The 18606-nt window shown below is 41.0% G+C and overlaps 1 protein-coding gene across 1 annotated transcript in view; it reads right to left on the reverse strand.

Annotated features, from left to right (window-relative positions):
* The window catches only part of FAM135B (family with sequence similarity 135 member B), a 337247-nt gene that overhangs the window by 45817 nt on the left and 272824 nt on the right, over window positions 1-18606 (reverse strand). The window contains exons 12-15 of the mRNA XM_073679922.1: window positions 12027-12181; window positions 7621-9343; window positions 6836-6996; window positions 3695-3786 (exon numbers count right to left, since the gene is read on the reverse strand). Of these exons, the coding sequence (XP_073536023.1) occupies window positions 3695-3786; window positions 6836-6996; window positions 7621-9343; window positions 12027-12181 (2131 nt within the window). The remainder of the gene's footprint in view (window positions 1-3694; window positions 3787-6835; window positions 6997-7620; window positions 9344-12026; window positions 12182-18606) is intronic.

Below are 18606 nucleotides of genomic sequence, written 5' to 3' on the forward strand. Positions count from 1 at the left end.
GAAGCAGCCATGAGGTAGTGGCCAGATTCGGCCTCTTCCAAACTTAAAGGCCCCATTTCAAGTGCAAGCTAGCAGTATGGCATTGCAGCCTGGGGGTGGGTGGGTGGCAGGCTGCACACTTACACTTGCATTCCAAGAAAACAAAGCAGATGCTAACTTGTATCATCATCATCATGGTCCTCACCTTGGCACTCTCAACTCCCCTGATGGAGAAGCCAGGGCCCACCGAAGGAGTCTGGTTCTCTGGTGGGCTTGTCCAATGCTGCCCTAAGCAGGCCGGGCTAAGAAAAGTGTGTGGGGGGAAGTTCCAAGGAGAAATAGGGGCGGCTGGGGACCATTTATGGACACCCGGCTGCCCCCAGGCGGCTGGGGACCGTGTGTGGACACCCGGCCGTGGGGCGGCTGGGGACCAAGTATGGACACCCGACCGCCCCCTGGCGGCTGGGGACCGAGTGTGGACACCAGGCTGCCGGGCAACTGGGCACTGAGTATAGATTCCAGGCCACCAATGCAGCCATGATGTGGTGGCCAGATTCCGCCTCCACATGCCTAAAAGGCCCAATTTCAAGTGCAAACAAGCTAGCAGTATGGTATTGCAGCCTGGGGATGGGTGGGTGGTTGGCTGTATATTTGCGCTTGCATTGCAAGGAATGGGGGAGGTACAATTGAACACTGCCCTGGGACAAGGACTTGCACGGGGATAGTTGCAAGTCTGCATCTTCTGATGCGGCAAGGATGACTTCTGATGGGCACACTTTTAGGCAGTGACCTGGGTGTCAGAGATGCTTCCAGGGGTCTTCCTCATGCTGTTCCCTTGTCTTTTCAGCACTGTATGCATGTGTCACACAGCACATGACCAGATAAGGTTGTAAAATGTTAAAATGACATTTCCCGGTGAATGCATTTGTCACAGTTGAAAGCAATACAAAAGTGCAAAAACGCATAAAAAATGCTACTTGTGAACATAGCCCAAGGTGCGGAGGAGTATTTTTTTTTTGGTTATTTATTTTACCTTATACACAAGTCTTTATCCTGGAAAGGAACTTCCTTAACATATTTCACAGGAAAGCAGTTTCAGTTTCGTGTTTGAACATTTTATTGTGAGCCCGTAAAAGTGGCTTAATACCTCTGACCACGTTGTTGACAGCAGTGACCTGGGGGTCAGAAATGCTTCCTGGGGCGATCCACATGCTGTCCCCATGTCATTTGAGCACTGTCACTATCGTTTTGGGCACTTGTTAGGCTTTTAAAAGACTGCCAGGAGTGCCGCCGCAAAAATGCTCGGGTCTCCCATAGACTAACATTGGCCTCGTTGCTCGGGTCGAGCACCCGAGTATCACGGCGACCTCGGGCCGAGCTTCGAGCACCCAAGCATTTTAGTGCTAAATCAACACTAATGAAGAGTAAGAGAGGACATAATTGTATTCACAACTCATATCACACTTTTCTAGCACAGATATAGAACCTGCTGTAAGACCCCCCACCTTTCAGGAGAATTGAGTGCCCTCATTCCTTTTCTTGTTCCCTATTTCTTGTTTGGTAAGGAGAAGCCAATCACTGGATCGAGCAGAAGTCCAGAGTTACTATTTCTACTTCCTGTTGGTATGAACAAACATGTGACCTCTGCAGCCAATCACTGGTTATACTAGCAAGTAATTGGCAGCAGTGGTCACATGCTTTTAAGGAACAATTAGGAAGTACCAAGACCAGAGGGGAACCAGGGCAGCATGGAAGAAATTCAAGGGGTAATCCTTAAGTAGAGATGAGCGAACTCGAACTTAAAAGTTCAGGGTTCATACCGTACAGTTAGTGTCTGGTGTAATCCTCAAACATGGACTTTTTCTGGAAGTTCATTGCAATGTTTGGAGTTCTGGGGAAAGTCCTTGAGGAGAGAGGGAGAGAGGTTCAGATCCCCATTGTTTTGAATGGGGTTTGATTCAAGTTCGGGTACAGTTCTGGTACCCAAACCAAACTTTGGAATAAAGTTTGGGTCGGGTACCAGAAGCCGAACTTCCACTGGTCCGCTCATCCCTATCATTAAGTTAAGTCTGATATACTTTGGAATTATATATTTTTACTTCATTTTGTTTGTTTTTTTCCCTTTTTAAACTTTGGGGTTTGATCCCCTTTAGCTTCTACATATTCATATAGGGGTTTAGTTCACTGGAAGGGACATTGAATTCTGTGCTAAGCAGGATAGCAAGAAATTACAGGAGGATGTATCTGAATATAAGGCTGCCACTGTCAGCTCTCTTTGGACAAGAAATATAGGACTGTAATGCTTTGTAGTGGGAAGCGTATGTTCTAGACAGAATTCTGATCCTCGTAGAGTTACACTAATAGATCTTCTGATCCTCGGGGGAGTGACACTAATAGATCTTCTGATCCTCGGGGAGTGACACTAATAGATCTTCTGATCCTCGGGGGAGTTACACTAATAGATCTTCTGATCCTCGGGGAGTGACACTGATAGATCTTCTGATCCTCGGGGAGTGACACTAATAGATCTTCTGATCCTCGGGGGAGTGACACTAATAGATCTTCTGATCCTCGAGGGAGTGACACTAATAGATCTTCTGATACTCGGGGGAGTGACACTAATAGATCTTTTGATCCTCGGGGGAGTGACACTAATAGATCTTCTGATCCTCGGGGGAGTGACACTAGTAGATCTTCTGATCCTCATGGGAGTGACACTAATAGATCTTCTGATCCTCGGGGAGTGACACTAATGGATCTTCTGATCCTCGGGGGAGTGACACTAATAGATCTTCTGATCCTCAGGGGAGTGACACTAATAGATCTTCTGATCCTCGGGGAGTGACACTAATAGATCTTCTGATCCTCGAGGAGTGACACTAATAGATCTTCTGATCCTCAGGGAGTGACACTAATAGATCTTCTGATCCTCGGGGGAGTGACACTAATAGATCTTCTGATCCTCGGGGGAGTGACACTAATAGATCTTCTGATCCTCGGGGGAGTGACACTAATAGATCTTCTGATCCTCGGGGGAGTGACACTAATAGATCTTCTGATCCTCGGGGGAGTGACACTAATAGATCTTCTGATCCTCGGGGGAGTGACACTAATAGATCTTTTGATCCTCGGGGGAGTGACACTAATAGATCTTCTGATCCTCGGGGGAGTGACACTAGTAGATCTTCTGATCCTCATGGGAGTGACACTAATAGATCTTCTGATCCTCGGGGAGTGACACTAATGGATCTTCTGATCCTCGGGGGAGTGACACTAATAGATCTTCTGATCCTCAGGGGAGTGACACTAATAGATCTTCTGATCCTCGGGGAGTGACACTAATAGATCTTCTGATCCTCGAGGAGTGACACTAATAGATCTTCTGATCCTCAGGGAGTGACACTAATAGATCTTCTGATCCTCGGGGGAGTGACACTAATAGATCTTCTGATCCTCGGGGGAGTGACACTAATAGATCTTCTGATCCTCGGGGGAGTGACACTAATAGATCTTCTGATCCTCGGGGGAGTGACACTAATAGATCTTCTGATCCTCGGGGGAGTGACACTAATAGATCTTCTGATCCTCGGGGGAGTGACACTAATAGATCTTCTGATCCTCGGGGAGTGACACTAATAGATCAGCATCTGTTCATTGGTACAATATTGTTATTATTTTTTACATATATACTAGTGTAGAATATTTATTCACTTACCTGATTTTTTTCAGACATTAGGAAATCAAGATTAGCTCCTGGCAGCCCCAACTCCAGAAATGTTTTGACTAGTCGGAGGTCTGCACTGTTACCTGGAACAGTAGATACAATTGTAAACTTTGATATCAGACTCCGACCTGCCAGAATTTTTCACTCATTCTTACTTCTGTATTTTCATATTCCCAATAGCAAACTTTCATTATTTATTTATTTTTTTATTATTATTTTTAAAGATACAGTGAAACAAAAAAACTTTATAATTAAAGTAAAGAAATAAATTGGCCACAATGTTTGTTAATCTACAAGATCTTTTGCATCTGTAATAATTAGTCTAGAATTGGTTTTACTTTTCTCCTGATCTCATCTGTTTTTATCTGGCTGATGATTGAGAAGGCAGAGATTTGCACCATACTAAGCAACCCTTATATTCTTTACAATCATCTCAAGACAGATGAGCTCTCTGCTCATGCTTTCAGACTTTATCTCATTGCTTTTGTGTTATTAGCATGCTCTTATTATATTTCCAGGGCTCTTATATTCATGCTTAAAGGGAAATTCTCAGGAGGTTTTTGCAAGGTAATTTTAAAGCAGCATGATGTAGGGGCAGAGATCCTGATTCTGGCGATGTGTCACTTACTAGACTGCTTGGTGAAGTTTTGATAGAATCCCTGTTTTCACTGCTGTAGATGTAGCAGAGCTCGGAATTCTGAGCTGTGTATAACCCCGCCCACAAACCTGATTGACAGCTTCCTGGGTACCATATTTATTGTCTGCAAACTGCCAATCAGTGGAGGAGGGCGGGGTTACATGTTTTAGCTGGACTGCCTGGCATGAGACACCTAGTCCTGTAATGATAATCTCCTGCTGAAAAAACACTGATTGTATTCAAACTACAGCAAGTAGCTAAGTAAATGACACATCTCTGGAATCAGGGTCTCTGCGCCTACATTATACTGCTCTCAGGTTAAACAGCACAACCTGCTGAGAGATTTATTTCAACTCCTTAATGACATATGACGAACATTGCTGAAAATCCACATTGAAATTGGTTAGCTTGTTCTGACTCATCCCGGTGCCTTTCATGATCCCTCTTTTAATTATTCTGTATGGTCCATAAGTTATAGAGCAAGGCTCTATACGCTATGGGCAACGGATTCGGGGAACGTCGGGGAAGCGCTGGACTACTTCAGACCAGTGTCTTGTTTTTAATTTCTCTTTTTTGATGTTTTTCAAGTTTCTATTTGTGGACTAAGTTATATTACCTGGACTACGTTGAACCTCCATGTTTTTTTTGTTCTGGGGCGGCTGAGGACTGGCATTTTTAGGCTGGGAAGGGACCAATAACTATGGACCTTCTCAGCCTGATAATAGAAGCCGGCAGCTGTCTGCTTTACCTTGGCTGGTTTCATAAAATAGGAGGAACCCCACATCATTTTTTTTCCATTTAATTATTTATTTATTATGTTAAACAAGCCTAAAAACCTGTACAATATACTCCAAATGAAAGGCACTAAAGGGTGCCATTTTATAATATGTAGGGGGCTTGTGAAATTATTTATCTGTAGGATGTCTATCTATCTATCTATCTATCTATCTATCTATCTATCTATCTATTTATCTATCTATTTATCAAATATTTATCTATTATATATCTAATATCTTTCTATAATCTATCTATATCTGAATATAAGATTGCTTTATTATTTTTGTCAACTATCTTTTAAACTTACATAGAGTATTATAGTATGTAAAAGATTATGTTAAAAACGCATTGCACACAGACACAAGCCGAGAAAATAATCACACAACCACATAACAAAAGGTAAACCATAAGGATTCCACTCGTCCAACTTTTCTGGATGAGAATGGGAGGGATATTTTCTACGCTAGTTTGAGCGGACCCTTACTTTCCTTCTCAAACTGATAATTGTGACAATAGTAGAATATTAATAACCAACTTTACATTAAACACTTCCTGACATGTATCGTACATGTACTAATAAAAGCTTTGCTGTGTATTGCACAAATAATCAAGCATATGCAAGTTCAAGTCCCCTAAGGGGATTAAAAAAAAAAAGTAAAAATAGTTCAATATTTTTTAAACACAAGAAATATTCAATCGTCCCCTTTTTTCTCACATCGCAAATAAAATAATGATAAAACAATGTGTAAATAAAATTAGCACTTTTAGTACCGCTGCGTCCACAAACGTCTGATATTCAGAAAGTACAATTATTTATCCCATATGGAGAAAACTGTAAAGAAATAACTAAATAAAAATTCTAGAATTGCATTTTTTTAGTTTATTTCGAAAAATAGAAGAAGTATGTAGCCAAAATGACACCAATAAACACAACGGCTCATCCAGCAAAAGAAAATCTTTCATACAGCTCCATAGATGGAAAAATACGTTTTGGGTCTTTGAGAATGGGGACACAGACAATTTTTTTAAAATAGTAGAATACATTAAAAAAAAAGTATTTAAATTTGGTAATTTCATAATCATACTGACATGCAGAATAAAGTTGACTAATAGATCTTGATAGTCAGTGAATGCCGTAAAAACTAAACCCGGAACAATGGAAGTTTTTATCCAGATAGAATTCTTTCTCCGTTTTTATCAGTACATCATATGGTAAAGTGAATGATGTAGTTAAAAACTACAATTTATCATGGAAAACAGAAACAAAACAGCCCTCATATGGATCTTAACTGAAGAATAAAAAAAGTTTTACATTTTGGGATCTTGATTGGGGAGAAAAACAAAAGCACAAAAAGGTAATAGGTCACAATTAGTGATGAGCGAGTATGTTCGGTTAACCCTTTCGGCGAGTATACTCGGGCGAGTACCGAGTATCTTCAGCGTACTCGGTGATATGTTTGAATCACTCAGCTTTAATACATGTGAGGAATGCCTGTTTCTTTCGCATTCCTCACATGTATTAAAGCTGTCAAACAGTTGCAAATCATGCACACGGGAGTGATTCAACCATATCACCGAGTACGCTGAAGATACTCGGCACTCGCCCGAGCATACTCGCCGAAAGGGTTAACCAAACATACTCGCTCATCACTAGTCACAATATAACGGGGTTAAAATCTAATCATTTTTTTCATATGAATAAAATATAAATATATTACCATCAAGTCCATGTACACAGACCACAAGATGGATTCCATCTTCCTGATGTTCCTCCTCCGGTGGAAAATATGGTGTATCAGAAGCCAATGCAGAGAGGTCACTATACAGGAAGCTTTCAAACTTCAGATGTTTTCTAAACTTTTCTTTAGCCTGATGAAAACTAGAAAACACACTCATTAACAGCTTGTATATGGAAACTAAATCATTTTATGTCAGTCGGGATTTTAAATTTAAGTAGCATATTTTGTAGTTATATTAGTATTGTGCACACTAATGAAGAGAAGATGCTAAGACATTGGAAGTCGAAATCTGAAACCCCCCCAAAAATGAGAAAATCCATAAGAAATTCTTGAACCTGGAAAATTGTGGGAGATTCTACCATAGAACTAGGAAGAACTATGGATAAAGGAATGATATACCACTTGAAAGGACAATAAAAGAGCTGGTCCGTATTCTAAGCAGACAGAAGGGGCAAGTTGCTTTTCATATGTATAGAAAACTTGTGTGCCTGAACGATTGACCACTTTTCCCCTAGTTATTCCACTTAAGACAACACATAGGGATGGGTGGACCAGATCTCACATGTTGTATGACATGATTTAGCCTGATAAGAACCTCCCACGCAGAACCCAACGTCATGAAAAATTGAGTGCCATGACATCACAGAATGGGGAAGGGTATGCAGTCGGTGAAACAGTACCCACTGGAACAATTTCAGTGAAGGATATAGGGTATCCTCCACTGTTTACATGTTTCGTACATGTAGTGCTATTCTATATCTCACCTGAGCATTCTTTCATTGATCTCTTCATCAGTATCTGAAGAATCCTCAGAGATAACCCCGAAAGATCCCAAAGGTTGTCTCGTTATCGGGAACAACAGTTGCTTTGCAGAAAACCCAGGGATCACTGGAGAGTCTTTTTGTATGGAAGAAAAAGGTAAACAAGTGGCGGTGCAGGAAACTGATAGATTAACCATTTCGCGTCTTCCATCTACTGCAATTACCGTTGAACCACCAGTGTTTGTCTCTGATACAGATGGGCAGACATTCCCATTCACTTGACTTTTTTGGCCCGTATCACATAATTCGTGATCCTGATCAGAACCTGAATCAAGTAACTGATCGCTACTAGAGTCTTCTGTGAGTTCAATCTCATGCAAAAATGGAAATTCATCCATGGTTTCCTTCAATGGAGACATGATGGAGATATCATTGTGAAAATTATCTCCATCCACTATGGTGCCCATAGAAAAGGTTGTTGATTTCAGTATTTCAGGTACCTTACTGAGGCATTCGGGAAAACATTCATTCTCCTGGTTGCTCGAATTGCACAGAAGAGATGGACTGTAGAGGTCATCTTCATCAAAGCCAAGTTTATCAGCCTCCGAGTACAAATTCTCCAAACTACTATTGGAATTTGAAATTAAACCTAGAACATCAATGTCCTGTATTGACGACTCAACAGGTAAAGTAAGAGATCCAGAAGACCCAATTTTCTCAGTTCTTTCAATGCTGTAGCTCTTTGTTGTAAGTTCTTCTTGTAGATCCTCATCCACCTCATTCCTGGATAAGGTATCGTCCACAGACTCCATTGGACTGCTAATTTGTGGCGCGGAGACCGATTTTGTTAATTTTGAAAGTTCTACCTCTCGTTCCTCCTCTTCAAATGGTAAAGAATTGATGGAGCTCAGTGAGGCCTGTATCCCACTTGGTAAACTTGTGTTACTTTCTGTCTTTCCTTCTTCCAAAGAATGTCTATGCATTCCAGGCTTTCTGGACAAGTGGTGAAGAAGTTGCTTATCACAAGTAGAGTCCATTTTTTTGGTTCGGATGTCACACCAAGCTGCGGAGCTTGGCTCACTTTCAATTCCAGAATCTGATATGACTGAGGAGGACCTTTTGATAACATTAGATCTCAAAGGGAAATCATCATGCTTGCAACCATGAAAAGTGTTGGCGATAACTGCATTTTTCAATGACCTGCTGATTAATTCAGTACTGCTGCTTTTGGAAAGTATGTGAACACCCTGATGTAACCGTCTGTTATCTGAGCCTACATTGGATTTACAGTCACCACCAAACTCTTGCATTGCAATATTTTCAAATGTTGGATTATCGTGAACAGTATCCAACTCTACCGTAGACTGGCAGCCATTGTCTCTTTCTAGAGAAAACTCTCGTTGATTAGATTGCTCACTGAAATTCTGATAAAGTTCCCCAGGCATGACTTCAATGGGTCCAATGCCTTCAACATCTTCAACAGTTGGGACTTCATTGGCAGCATGCTCAGTGTTCTGCATGAATACATTTAGGTCTTTGACGGACATAAGATCTTGGTTTCCAGATGTTCCTTGAAAGGTTTGAATTGGAGCATGAGCTATATCAACGCTGTCTGGATCATCAATACATGGACTTATCTTCTCGAAAGATGCATTTTCATGAACTGTGGTAGTCTGAATGAAATGTGGATTTTCAGAATCATTTGCTGTTTCCACAAGTTTTACACCTGCAAGATATCAAGGGAAAAAATACAAAAGCAAGGTTCAAGCTTAGGCACACCAAATTCAAGGGTTAGAATAAGATTATTTAAAAAAATGACCATTTGCCTTGGGCCAAAGGCTTAAAAAAATGAGGCCACACCACAAATTGCTATGATATCGCCTAAAGTGACAACATATCCAAGAAATTTGCCATAATTTACAAATTGGGATGGATCAGACTTCTCATGCATGGGGGAAAGAAGTGCTAATTAGCAGAGTAAAACTTTGATGTGGTGCATAACCCTGCAGCCTATTCCTTTTTAGGATCGGTAAGGATCAGCCAATCGTAAAGCTTTGACAAAACTTAATGATATGTTATCATTTTCTTTGATGGGAAGGGCAGACCTCTTTAAAGTGTCTAGAAGAGAACCTAGAAGATTACCAGATGCTCATGCACATGGCTTTAGAATTAATATAATAAGCCCACCCCATGCCCATTAATATAATAAGCCCATCCCCATGCTTTTGCAATTTTTTTTATCAAATCACATAAGAGATAATTCACCATGAGGGGAATTTTTGAGGGTAGGATTGCTTGAGGCTGTGCTGCCTTCATTTGTGGCAAATTTATCAAAGTGTCACACAAGTTTTCGATTATTTTTATTTATATCTCTTTAGATAAATCACTTCTATCCAGAAGTATTTACAAACATTGTGCAAGCGGACCCTACAATTAATGAGTACATGATTTCCAATATTGCTGCACACTTAAAAATTAAGAGATAATTAGTTAACATTTTGATCAGAAAATTCATAATCCATCCACCACCAACAAAGTGACCTAATTGGATGGACACAAAATCTTTTAGGTTAAGTCAAAAAATGTAAGGTTAATCCCATGCAGTCACTGTCTCACTTGTGGATGGTTTATACATTTCATAATCAAACTTTTTTAAGTACCTAGTGATTTGTTTTATAGCAATGTATTAATTAATTGGAAAATGAAGACGCAAAGTGTTTTGCTATCTTTCTGTATATTGGCTATTGGGCATGATCATTTGGCCAACAGCTACGTAGAGGAATTGCTAATTTTTTATATCTTTTGAAAAAGTGGAAAGCGCGACAAAACTGCAAAAAGTTTCAAAGTTTTGTGCATAAAACAATGTGCAACAAAATGTGCTGCTTTATGGTGCCAGAAAACTGTCGAAAAGGTCTTGATGAATTTCCTCCAGAGAGTTTATTTTCCCAGGTAAACTGTATAAGGGTACATTCACACTAGGCGTTTTTTCAGCATTTTTTTTTTCTGCAGCAAAACCTGGTCTCTTGGCAGGAAAGAAGCAGCATCAAAAATGCAGGTTTTAGTGCATTTTTCGGTGCATTTTTGCCTGTGTTTTTCAGGGTACCAAAGTTCAGCTTTGCTTTCATCACAGAAGCATGAACACAGGTCACCAATGCAAGACATATGTGAAACCATATTAACCAGAATTTTATTATTATTATTTATTATTATAGCGCCATTTTTTCCATGGCACTTTACATGTGATAGGGATATACATAGCAAAAACATTTACATAATCTTAACAAAACAAGTCAGCTACTGGTACAGGAGGAGCGAGGACCCTGCCCGCGAGGGCTCACAATCTAAAAGGGATGGGTGTGGATACAGTAGGTGAGGGTACAGGAGGTCAAGCAGTAATGTGGTGGAGCGGTGGTTACTGCAGGTTGTAAGCTTGTTGGAAGAGGTGCGTCTTCAGGTTTCTTTTGAAGGCTTCCATGGTAGGCGCGAGTCTGATGTGTTGGGGTACAGAGTTCCAGAGTAGGGGGGATGCACGGGAGAAATTTCAAATGTAACAGTGGGAGGAGGTGAATTGTTCAGGAATAGTTTACCTAATACACATGACAGTGCATAGAGTTTGTAGGACACTATTTATTTTCACACTATGGTCAACCATTGAGTTGCTCAGGGAATGTTCAATTTTACACCTCCATGGGCCACAGGTATTGTTCAATCTCACTCCTTGGTCAGCCAGTACACATCACTAATTTAATTAAACTATCCTAATCCAAACTGCCATCTCAGGTGACCAAGACAACATGGTAAAATCACAAAAATAAATGAGTTTCAGATAATGCAGTACTTGCTTTTTTCATTAAAACCTGATTCACACTAGGCATTTTTTCAGCACCCATTACTTTCAATGAGTGAAAAACGCTGAAAAAATGCTGAAAAAACGCTGAAAGAAATGACATGCTCTATTTTGTTAAAAAAACATGCAAAGCACAAAATACTGATGACACAAAAACCAGGATGTGTGCATGAGATTTCTGAAATCTCATAGACGTTGCTGGTACTGTAAAACACAGATGAAAATTTGCATCAAAACGGAATAAAAAAACGCCTAGTGTGAACATAGCGTGAAGCCACAAGAAAGCAAATGCAGCATGCTCCTTCTCATAAATTGTATAGTTATTCTGCCTATGAATATGTAAAGATAGAGAAGTAATATGGCAGCATACAAAGTTCCTATGGCTCCATAATATGGATCTATAGGAACTCCAAGTGGTCTTATAAAAGTTTCTTACACAGAAAGAAAAATATCTTGCTTTAGGCTATGTTTGTACATTGGTATTATAAAAAGACCTGTACTCATTTGGGCTCCATCAATTTTCAGGATAATCTACAATGTAAAAAAAGTGAACAAAAATGACCTTTTTTTGGGTTTTCCACATATCTGTCTTCAAAGATAATAGGGAGCGAGTTCCAGTCTCCATCGATGTCCAGACATTCGACAGGTAGAGGAGGCATGCTAGTGAAGTACTCCGAACTCCTGACATCGGCTGACAAGTTGCCGTGACTTTGAATCCTAGAAACAGTAAAATAAAGGTGAAATTAAAAGGATTGTCCAAGGAGTGGATTATTTAAATAAAAGACCCATGGTGGTCTTAAAATAATAATAAAAAAATTATAATCACTTACCCTTCACGCATGCATCCCGGTGTAACAGGCCAGATTAACCCCCCCGTCCAGAATATACCCGGGGTTAAAGTGGCCTAGGCCAGATTATACCCCTCCGGGCCAGAATATACCCCAGCTGCTGTAGATCAGATTTTTCATGCTTTTGAGAACCATTGAGTGATATACTTAATAACGGGGCCCCAGTCAGTGCACAGGGGCCCCAGGCAGCGCACAGGGGGGCAGAGACAGCGCGCAATGGAGGGAAGAGACAGCGAGCAAGGAGGGGGAAGAGACAGCGCACAGAGCCCCTGTGCGCTGTCTCTGCCCCCCTGTGCGCTGTCTGGGACCCCCTATGCGATGTTTGGGGCCCCGTTCTTGAGTATATCACTCAATCCTGTGCGATGTCTGGAGCCCATGTGCGATGTCTGGGATACCCTGTGCGATGTCTAGGGCCCCGTTCTTCAGTATATCACTCAATGGTTGTCATAAGCGTGTAAAGTCTGATCTACAGCAGCAGGGGTATATTCTGGCGCGGAGGAGTATAATCTAGCCTAGGCCAATTTATACCCCTGGGTATAGTTTGGCCTAGGCTATAATATACCCATGGTCTATACTCCTCTAGGGCAGAATATTAGTGTGTTTTTGCTGCTGTAGTGCTACAGTATATATAGATGCACATACACAAACCATATACCATTTAATTCGGCTTTTGTCAGATTTTCATGCGGTCTGCAGCAGATTTCCCTCTTCCACGTGACATGGAGAAATCTGCTGTGATTCTGCACAAAAAATCCACATCATTGGGATGCGGATTTTGATGCAGATTGGCTGCTGATTTTTTCCCTGTGGAAAATCAGCAACAAATCTAGTGCATGGGAATGGGTGGACTAGACTTAGTTCAATGTAATGCCTCGAACACATGCTGTAACAGTAGATGGTGCAGTTCCATCAGTGCATAGTCAATGTTATGTGTTGTAACTTGTTATGTATATTTCTCCCTGCTCTCTATGATATGCACTTTAAGTTCTTCAGTGTGAGTTCCTATTCTATCCTGATAAGGTATATAAAGTGAACTTGGAGGAACACCTCCAACAAAAAAATAAGTTTTCCAATTTTGACAACAATGGAAGACCAACTGTATGATCAGCTTTTGAGATTCTACACTGCAACAGAACAAAAGTCCCCCCAGTGGATCTACGCTCTACCTCCAGAGAAACGTTCAAATGCCAAGTCCCAGTTTAGACAAACATCTAAGCCATATCCAGCAGAGAAAGGGATTACTATGGAAAAAAGGAGGTTCTCACTAAAAACCGACTGCCAAATATCCTGAAGGCCTGTCACAACAACCCAACTTCTGGTGGCCATTTTGGCAGAGATGTCAAAGCCTGTCAAAAATGTTTTGTCACAAGTCCCAAAATCAGCAAAGAAACTCCACCACTCAACAGTATAACAGTGCCTGGAAAAGTATGGAGCTTAGCTGGGACTTATATGATCGGTCCTCTTCAGGAAACATCAAACGGCAACAAATATATAGTTGCTGTCACTGATCATTTCTCCAAGTGGACTGAAGCAACAGCTGTTCCAGACAAGAGTACCAGGTCAGTAGCAAAATTTTTGTACACCATTATTTGCCCCTTAGGCTGTATAGACACTTTGATTAGCGACCAGGGAAGAGAGTTTGTGAACTCAATCATCAACTACCTGGTGGATCATTTTCAAACAGATCACCCAATTTCATCTGCCTACCACCCGCAAACAAATGGCCAGCGGGAACGTGACAATCGAACACTCAAAGAATCTCTTAGCAAGCTTGTCAATGACCAAGGAACCAACTGGGACCAGTTCATCCCTGGGGTTTTGTTTGCCTGTCACACATCTGTGCATGCCTCAACCAAGTGCACTCCATTTGAGGTCATGTATGGATGAAAAGCTAAGCTTCCTATTGACCTCAATCCGTCAGCAAATGACATTGTAGATGTCATGTCTCTTTCAGATGATGACAACCCTGATGTGCTAAATACACTCACAACCATTCATAACAGGATCCACTCAACTGTAAGTACCAACATCCATTCTGCTCAGGAACACCAAAAGTATGCCTTTGATCCCCGACACAACAGCAACAAAGAAATCACTGCTGGCACCATTGTTTATATCAAGAATCAATGTCGTATTCATCTCATGGATTCAAAGATGGAACCACGCTGGGTTGGACCCTACTTAGTTGTGGAATACTTAACCAAGGGAAGAGTAAAACTTAAGAACAATAAGACTGGCAAGATACTAAGCAACAGCTACCATGCCAGCAACCTTAAGATTTACCAGGATGAAGAGACTTCTCTACCACCCCAGTCCCCTGATGACTGTCCCAGTGACTCTGCCACACAGAAACACAAGCAAAGCAAGACTTTCAACCCACTACCAAGTTCAGGAAGGAAGTATCTTACCACCGCTCTTGACCTTACGTTTAGTAGGGTTGTGTACTTAGGATGTACAAGAGATCTTGGACAACCACGGCGTACATATAAAACCAAAGGTGATGGGAACTGCTACTTTCTATATCCTGACAGGAACAGAGGACAACTATTCCCTTCTCAGAGCTAAAGTCATCCACCACATGAAAACTGACTTGTCCAAAAAACTACAGGGCTACTTTAATCAAGATGTGAATGAATATGTGAACACCTCTGGCATCTCTCTTGATGGAGTCAGGGCAACTGATGGAGAAATCATGGCCACAGCAAATCCGAGTTGGGACATCGTCATCCACGCAAAAGTCGGTGACACCATGGATTGGTTGACCTATCCCGCAAGCTTCAATCTGCAGCCAACAACAGAACATGCACTTTCTCTTGAAAACAAGCAGGATGATATTAACCACTTCGCACCAGAGCCTGTTTTTGCCTTCGTGACCGGGCCAATTTTTTCAATTCTGACCACTGTCACTTTATGAAGCAATTACTCTGGAACGCTTCAACGGATCCCCCTGATTCTGAGACTGTTTTTTCGTGACATATTGTACTTCATGATTGTGGTAAAATTTCTTCGATATCACTTGCGTTTATTTGTGAAAAAATCGGAAATTTGGCGAAAATTTTGCAATTTTCAACCTTTGAATTTTCATGCCCTTAAATCAGAGAGATATGTCACACAAAATACATAATAAATAACATTTCCCACATGTCTACTTTACATCAGCACAATTTTGGAACCAAAATTTTTTTTTGTTAGGGAGCTATAAGGGTTAAAAGTTGACCAGCGATTTCTCATTTTTCCAACAAAATTTACAAAAACATTTTTTTAGGGACCACATCATATTTGAAGTCACTTTGAGGGGTCTTTATGACAGAAAATACCCAAAGTGACACCATTCTAAAAACTGCACCCCTCAAGGTGCTCAAAACCACATTGAAGAACTTTATTAACCCTTCAGGTGCTTCACAGGAACTTTTGGAATGTGGAAGAAAAAAATTAACATTTAACTTTTTTCACAAAAATGTTACTTTAGACCCAATTTTTTTTATTTTCACAAGGGTAACAGGAAAAAATGGACCCCAAAATTTTTTGTGCAATTTCTCTTGAGCGTGCTGATACCCCATATGTGAGGGAAAACCACTGTTTGGACACACGGCAGGGCTCGGAAAGGAAGGAGCGCCATTAGACTTTTTGAATGTAAAATTTGTCTGAATAATTAGCAGACACCATGTTGCGTTTGGAGAGCTCCTGATGTGACTAAACAGTGGAAACCCCCCACAAGTGACACCATTTTGGAAACTAGACCCCTTAGGGAACATATCTAGATGTGTGGTGAACCCCAAGGTGCTTCACAGAAGTTTATAATTTTGAGCTGTAAAAATAAAATTTTCACATTTTTCCCACAAAAACGTTTTTCATCCCTTAATTTTCCATTATCATAATGGTAATAGGATAAATTGCACCATGAAATTTGTTGTGCAATTTCTCCTGAACACGCCGATACCCCATATGTGGGGGAAAACCACTGTTTGGGCACACGGCAGGGTTTGGAAGGGAAGGAGCGCCATTTGACTTTTTGAATGTAAAATTTGTCTGAATAATTAGCAGACGCCATGTTGCGTTTGGAGAGCCCCTGATGTTCCTAAACAGTGGAAACCCCCCACAAGTGACACCATTTTGGAAACTAGACCCCTTAGGGAACTTATCTAGATGTGTGGTGAGCACCTTGAACCCCAACGTGCTTCACAGAAGTTTATAATAATCAGCTGTAAAAATAAAATTTTCACATTTTTCCCGCAAAAACGTTTTTCATCCCTTAATTTTGCATTATCATAAGGGTAATAGGATAAATTGCACCATGAAATTTGTTGTGCAATTTCTCCTGAACACGCCGATACCCCATATGTGGAGGCAAACCACTGTTTGGGCGCACGGCAGGGCTCGGAAGGGAAGGAGCGCCATTTGACTTTTTGAATGTAAAATTTGTTTGAATAATTAGCGGACGCCATGTTGCATTTGGGGAGCCCCTGATGTGCCTAAACAGTGGAAACCCCCCACAAGTGACACCATTTTGGAAACTAGACCCCTTAGGGAACTTATCTAGATATGTGGTGAGCACCTTGCACCCCCAGCTGCTTCACAGAAGTTTATAATATTGAGCCATAAAAATAAAATTTTCACATTTTTCCCACAAAAAATGTTTTCCTTTCCCTAATTTTGCATTATCATAAGGGTAACAGGATAAATTGCACCATGAAATTTGTTGTGCAATTTCTCCTGAGTACGCCGATACCCCATATGTGGGGGAAAACCACTGCTTTGGTGTACGGCAGGGTTCGGAAGAGAAAGGAGCGCTATGTTGGCTGGGATAGGCAGCAGGCACCATGTCACATTTGAAGAGTCGCTGACATGCCGAAACAGCAGACACCCCCACAAGTGACCCCATTTTGTAAACTACACCTCTCAAGGAATTCATCTAGGGAAGTAGTGAGTATTTTTTAATTTTTAAATTTATACCATTGGGCAGTGAAAAAAGCATAATTATATTTTTACCACAAAGAAATGTTTTACCCTCAGATTTTACATTTTCACACAGGGAAATGGGTAAAAATGGTGCCGAAATGTGTCACACAATTTCTTCTAAAAGTGTCAATACCCCATATGTGGCTGTATCGTACCGCTCAGTCATACGGCGAGATCTGGGGGGGACGGAGTGCTATTTGACAATTGGAGAACAAATTATTGTAGAATAGGCATTTGGATTTGGGAGCACAAAATTTTTTGAATTTCTTTTGGGGGACAAGGGCCATTTCGCTTTTCCAGAGCCTTTCTGCTACCAGTAACTTGGAAGTCCCTTATATTTTTAACAGATGACGGACCTGAGTGGGGACTAGCTTTTTTTGAGGACTGAGTTGAAGCTTTTATTGGGAACATTTTACGTAACATTTATCCGGCGCTCTAGGCTGAGCACTTACATCGGGGTTTCCATCTAAATTTCCAAGTGATGTAATTCAGATGAAACCCCTGCGGGATCCATTCACTGTAATGAGGCAGCAGAGTTACTCTGGACTCCGTCTGGCCTCTGTTTAGTGGTGTCCTTTTTTTCAGAAGTGCACAAAACTGTGGCCAACCGCACTTTTATGCACGCCTAAAACAAATGACACCGTGGGATCACAGGCCAGACGGCATCCACAGTGGCCTATATCTGCCTCATTACAGGGAATCTTCCGTCATGGGTTCCGGCTGAATCACATATTTCAGAGATTTACATGGAAACTCTGGCGTAAGTGCTCAGCGCAGAGCGCAGGATAAATGTGTGCCGAGCCATACTGCGATCTTTGGGAGACATAATAAACAAATCAGTAGCAGGTGAAGAATTGGCTTTATTTATTTTCTACTCCGTTCCTAGTGTGATATAACTGATTAGATTACTTTATTCTTCGGGTCGGTGCGATTACAGAGATACCAGATTTATATCGGGTTTTTATGACTGACAGCTGTCACACACTAAGAGACGCTTTTTTTTTGCAAAATCTAGTTTTTGCATCGCCATATTTTGAGAGCTATAATTTTTCCATATTTCGGCCGACAGAGTCATGTGATGTCTTGTTTTTTGCGGGACGAGTTGACATTTTTATTGGTACCATTTGTGGGTACGTGACATTTTTTGATCGCTTTCTATTCCGTTTTTTGGGAGGTAAAATTAATAAAAACCAACAATTCAGGAATTGTTTTTTGAGTTTTTTTTTATGCCGTTCTGCGTGTGGTAAAAGTGATCAGGCAGCGTTATTCTTCGGGTCAGTACGTTTACAGAGATACTACACTTACTGTATTTTTTTTATGTTTTGGCGCTTTTAC

Source organism: Phyllobates terribilis, unplaced genomic scaffold, assembly GCF_046119375.1.
Source record: "Phyllobates terribilis strain yellow unplaced genomic scaffold, ASM4611937v1 Scaffold_4__5_contigs__length_816908805, whole genome shotgun sequence".
Taxonomy (NCBI): Eukaryota; Metazoa; Chordata; class Amphibia; order Anura; family Dendrobatidae; genus Phyllobates; species Phyllobates terribilis.